Genomic DNA, 5,689 nt, shown 5'->3' with positions numbered 1-5,689 from the left:
CTAATAACTTTTTCAAAGTAACGTGCCCAGCACTGGTGGAGAGGATGATGACCTCTGTTTGTTTGTTTTCTTGGTTAATCAGACGTTAAAGTCCTGGACTAGATTATTACAGAGTTTATTCAAAATGATGTTTCCATGGAGACAGATTTTACACAGTGAATGAGCAGCTTACAGCAGAGACATGAACATTTCTGTTCAGACTAACTCGGTTCCAGTCTTTCCTTGGATGGAAAGCCCTCTGCTGTGCTGGATGTGGTTTCTGACCAGGCTGATGCTGTCAGAACTCTTCCCTTGTTTGTGCAGCCAAGAGGAATCCTGCTGAAATATTAACGAGGCAGCGCTTGTTAAAAGGAGGGAGTGATTCAGAGGGCTGTGTCTGGGGCCGCCACGGCCGTCCCCCTGTGACGGACCGGTCCATCAGCCTCAGGCCTATACAGGAGCAGAACCAGCAGCCTCCAGCTGCTTAGAGTCAACCTGACATGGATCTGTCTGCAGTAGTTTGGGTCGGTCAGCCCGCCGCTCCAGGATTCTGTGAGAAGAACCGCTCAGAACCGTCCTCGGTTACATTATGGAGGGTGGATGAAGAAGAGGCTGGGACCGACATCAGCTGGTATCATCAAGCACACTAAGTCGTTTGGAACCAGAGGGTCCAAGAGGCCTGAAGAAAGACAGGATCAAACATGAAGGCCAATCAATGCCTGGAGGTCACTTATTGAAGTTTGGTTTGGCCTTCATGTTGGGTTAGGGTTAGATGAGTAATCATTGTCCTGAACCCAAGCAGGCCTCTGCTGTATCTCCTTCCTGTCTATTCACTTCAATAAGGATCAGTGTTCTGTTTGTGAGGTCCAGTCCAAATAAATAGGTGCTGTCAGCCTTTCCAAATCCATCTGCTAAGAAATGATAAGTATATAGAATCTGATCACTGTCCAAACTGATTTCTGAGAATATCCTTTAATATTCTGTTTATCCTTGAAACTGTGTCCTCGTTACCCCACCCCCCTTCGGCTGGCCATAGTTGGTTTATTTTATCCTCTTGGTTTCTCTGGTCCCAGACTTTGGTGACAGTAGCAGATGAGCTACAGTAGATATATGGTATCCAGAAGTGAACACATCAGCATAGCTCTGAATAGAATAGAAACGCTTGTTTTGTTCCACAGTGGGGGGATTTGGACATTACTGTGGCAAAAACGGGAAGATATAAGTACAAGTTTAGACAAAGTACAGGCTTGTACTTTGTACTTCATTCTTCCTGTCCGCTGAACTGCTGCTAGTTTTCCTCTCATGTCTGGAAGATGTCTAGTGCTGCTACCACAGATGATCTCGCTCTCCAGATGGAATTGAACGATTCCGATTAGCTAGAATGAATAGAAGGGGTAGAGCGTAGCCGCCTGGTGTAATATACATTGTTTAAATAAGGTTTTTTTAACATTCAGACACATTGGAGAGATTAAAAGCTATGAGGAGTGGTCCAGCACTGACCTGGTTCTGGTGTGTTTGTTTCCAGGTGGCCTGTGACCTGCTGCGGAGGATCATACGCATCCTGTACCTGAGCAAGAGGCTGCAGGGCCAGCTGCAGGGGGGCAGCAGGGAGATCACCAAGGCTGCTCAGAGCATCAATGAACTGGGTAAGGCTCCATTTCCCCTCTCTGGGCCTGGTTCAGTCTAAACTGGAACCTGTCCTTCATGATGTTGGACAGATTTGGATCCTGTATAGGCTAAACTTGGTAAAACCTGCTCTAGGCCTGGTTCAGGCTCTAATCACACCCAGGGTGTGGTTCTTCTCTGGGCCCTAACCGGGCCATAAACAGACCCGGATGTTTAATGTCTGGACAGAAAACCCACCATGGGCCGTGCTGCTAGACGAAGGTCCAGGTTCTGTGGTGATCCAGCTGTACCTGCTGAATCATTATGGACCTGGATCAGAACCAAAGCTCAGCTTCTGACCCAGCAGCTTCAGTCTGAGGTCAGCTGAGGATCAGGTCTGGTTTGCTTCCTATCTGGAGTGGCTGTCATGCTGGCAGCTGGAACTGGTTCCCAGCTCCTCCACCATGACAGCCTGCTGCCGCTGCAGCTCTGCTCTGCAGACCTTTGATTTCATGGATGTTGTAGAATATCTAATCAAGCAGTTGTTCAGCTGAACGGTACCAGAACCTCTTGGTTTAGTGCTCTCTGGGTCAGCAACTCTGGGTTGTTCTGTATTTAACCTGCTAGGAGATTCCTTCCAAGATCTAAAGAATGCTGGAAGGTTCTTGTTTCCTAACGAAGGGGTGTAGGCAGACGGGGCTGTTTGTGACACGTCACTCTAACCAGTCAGGCTGCATGGAGCCGAGCAGCACCTTAGAGATGCTCTGTCTGGTTTGTTCTGGTTAGCAGACATTTGCTGTCTTCTCCAAACACAAACTGACAGGTGGTCGGGGTGTTAAAGCTTCACTATATAATTGGTTAGTGCTTCTGACCGGTAGCACTAACCACCCATCGTCCGGTTTACCCCTGCGCTGGTCAGCTAAGGCTGCCTGGATTGAAGTGTGGGAGGCTTCAACCCCCCAACCACTTCAGCCAGTTCCTCTGTGTTTGGGAAATAAAGCCAATGTCTGTCCTTGGCTTGATGGTTCCTCTGGAATGAGCATTAAAATGTTCTGATGTTCCCGACCCAGAACTCTGGGTGTTCATTAAAGTCATCATCACTGATAAATTTTCATGGTAAATGACCTGTACTCATGTAGCGCTTTTACAAGTCAGGAGACTTGACCAAATCACTTTACACTACATTCAGTCATTCACCCATTCACTCAAACATGGTGGGCTGCATTGTAGCCACAGCTGGCGCCACCGGGCCCTCTGACCACCATTGGTACACAATGCAGTGAAGTCTTGCCTAAAGACCCTGAAAGCCGGAGCCAGTACTCGAACTGACAACCCTCCGATTGTAGGGCAAACTCCTTCACAGTTTTAATCTAATTTCCCTCTGGGATTATTAAAGTATGTCTGATTCTGATTCATCCAATGCCGCTGTCGCCCCCTGGTACGATGCTACAAGTTAACCTCCTCCTAGGCCAGTAGGTGCCACTGGTACCCACCTGCTGTCAGTACCAGTGGTTTCACAGCTGGTTTCCAGGGTTGTGACTGACGTCTGCCCTGACCTCTGACCCCTCCGTAGTGCTCTATAGTGGTTACGCCATTTCATATCAGTGTCTGAACGTCTATTGCGGGGATGTCGGACTGTTTCCAGAAAAGGCCGTGTGGCTGCTGGTTTTCTTTCCAGCCAAGCTGTAGCACACCAGATTCCAGTCATCCCATCAAGTGAGTTCAGGATGGATCTGATGACCTGATGACTGAATGGAGTCTGGTGTGCTACTGGCTTGGCTGGAAAGAAAACCAGCAGCCCTTTCTACAACCAGTTTGACACCATTGGTGGATGAAAATGCAGTGGACTATCCATCCATCCATCCATCCATCCATCCATCCATCCATCCATCCATCCATCCATCCATCCATCCATCCATCCATCCTTCCATCCATCCATCCATCCATCCATCCATCCNGATTAGCTAGAATGAATAGAAGGGGTAGAGCGTAGCCGCCTGGTGTAATATACATTGTTTAAATAAGGTTTTTTTAACATTCAGACACATTGGAGAGATTAAAAGCTATGAGGAGTGGTCCAGCACTGACCTGGTTCTGGTGTGTTTGTTTCCAGGTGGCCTGTGACCTGCTGCGGAGGATCATACGCATCCTGTACCTGAGCAAGAGGCTGCAGGGCCAGCTGCAGGGGGGCAGCAGGGAGATCACCAAGGCTGCTCAGAGCATCAATGAACTGGGTAAGGCTCCATTTCCCCTCTCTGGGCCTGGTTCAGTCTAAACTGGAACCTGTCCTTCATGATGTTGGACAGATTTGGATCCTGTATAGGCTAAACTTGGTAAAACCTGCTCTAGGCCTGGTTCAGGCTCTAATCACACCCAGGGTGTGGTTCTTCTCTGGGCCCTAACCGGGCCATAAACAGACCCGGATGTTTAATGTCTGGACAGAAAACCCACCATGGGCCGTGCTGCTAGACGAAGGTCCAGGTTCTGTGGTGATCCAGCTGTACCTGCTGAATCATTATGGACCTGGATCAGAACCAAAGCTCAGCTTCTGACCCAGCAGCTTCAGTCTGAGGTCAGCTGAGGATCAGGTCTGGTTTGCTTCCTATCTGGAGTGGCTGTCATGCTGGCAGCTGGAACTGGTTCCCAGCTCCTCCACCATGACAGCCTGCTGCCGCTGCAGCTCTGCTCTGCAGACCTTTGATTTCATGGATGTTGTAGAATATCTAATCAAGCAGTTGTTCAGCTGAACGGTACCAGAACCTCTTGGTTTAGTGCTCTCTGGGTCAGCAACTCTGGGTTGTTCTGTATTTAACCTGCTAGGAGATTCCTTCCAAGATCTAAAGAATGCTGGAAGGTTCTTGTTTCCTAACGAAGGGGTGTAGGCAGACGGGGCTGTTTGTGACACGTCACTCTAACCAGTCAGGCTGCATGGAGCCGAGCAGCACCTTAGAGATGCTCTGTCTGGTTTGTTCTGGTTAGCAGACATTTGCTGTCTTCTCCAAACACAAACTGACAGGTGGTCGGGGTGTTAAAGCTTCACTATATAATTGGTTAGTGCTTCTGACCGGTAGCACTAACCACCCATCGCCCGGTTTACAGTGAAAAATTTTCATGGTAAATGACCTGTACTCATGTAGCGCTTTTACAAGTCAGGAGACTTGACCAAAGCACTTTACACTACATTCAGTCATTCACCCATTCACTCAAATATGGTGGGCTTCATTGTAGCCACAGCTGGCGCCACCGGGCCCTCTGACCACCATCAGTAGACAATGCAGTGAAGTCTTACCTAAAGACCCTGAAAGCTGGAGCCAGTACTCGAACTGACAACCCTCCGATTGTAGGGCAAATTCCTTCATAGTTTTAATCTAATTTCCCTCTGGGATTATTAAAGTATGTCTGATTCTGATTCATCCAACACCGCTGTCGCCCCCTGGTAAGATGCTACAAGTTAACCTCCTCCAGGCCAGTAGGTGCCACTGGTACCCACCTGCTGTCGGTACCAGTGGTTTCACAGCTGGTTTCCAGGGTTGTGACTGAAGTCTGCCTTGAACTCTGACCCCTCTATAGAGCTCTATAGTGGTTATGCCATTTCATATCAGTACCCAAACTTTTTATATGACTGTATATCCCATCATGCTTTGTGAGGAGAGCGCTTGGACATTTTTCGGGGGCGAGAACAGAGATTGGGGAAGGCACTGTGCGAGGAGGCGGAATCGCATGACCAACGGGGAGCAAAAAGTGGTGATCATCTGTTCCGGAAGGTCAGTTCGCTGAGTTCACTCTAAAGTGATGGGTCTGGGCTCAGAGGTCAGGGGTCAGGGCAGATGTTCGGACACAGCCCATTTCTGAACATTTAACCTACCTGTTCAGAAGGAACGCACCGTCTATGCCTGAACTTTTCTAGTGCCTGACCCTGTTCTAAAGCCTAGCCTTTTCTAGTGCCTGACCCTGTTCTAAAGCGTGACCCTGTTGTAAAGCCTGACCTTTTATAGTGCCTGACCCTGTTCTAAAGCTTGGCCTTTTCTAGTGCCTGACCCTGTTCTAAAGCTTGGCCTTTTCTAGTGCCTGACCCTGTTCTAAAGCTTGGCCTTTTCTAGTGCCT

The 5,689-nt window shown here is 48.7% G+C and overlaps 1 protein-coding gene across 2 annotated transcripts in view; it reads left to right on the top strand.

The window, feature by feature from the left end:
- cog5 (component of oligomeric golgi complex 5) overlaps positions 1-5,689 on the top strand; it is a 44,845-nt gene that overhangs the window by 5,586 nt on the left and 33,570 nt on the right. The window contains exon 6 of one of the 2 annotated variants that reach the window (XM_015404063.1): positions 1,505-1,625. In XM_015404063.1, the coding sequence (XP_015259549.1) occupies positions 1,505-1,625 (121 nt within the window). Of the gene's footprint in view, positions 1-1,504; positions 1,626-3,698; positions 3,819-5,689 lie in introns of those variants that run through there. The other variant, XM_015404064.1, reaches the window with a different exon arrangement.

The sequence above is a fragment of the Cyprinodon variegatus genome, unplaced genomic scaffold (genome assembly GCF_000732505.1).
Source record: "Cyprinodon variegatus isolate N-32 unplaced genomic scaffold, C_variegatus-1.0 Scaffold1627, whole genome shotgun sequence".
Lineage (NCBI taxonomy): Eukaryota > Metazoa > Chordata > Actinopteri > Cyprinodontiformes > Cyprinodontidae > Cyprinodon > Cyprinodon variegatus.
This window is presented reverse-complemented; position numbering and strand designations above follow the sequence as displayed.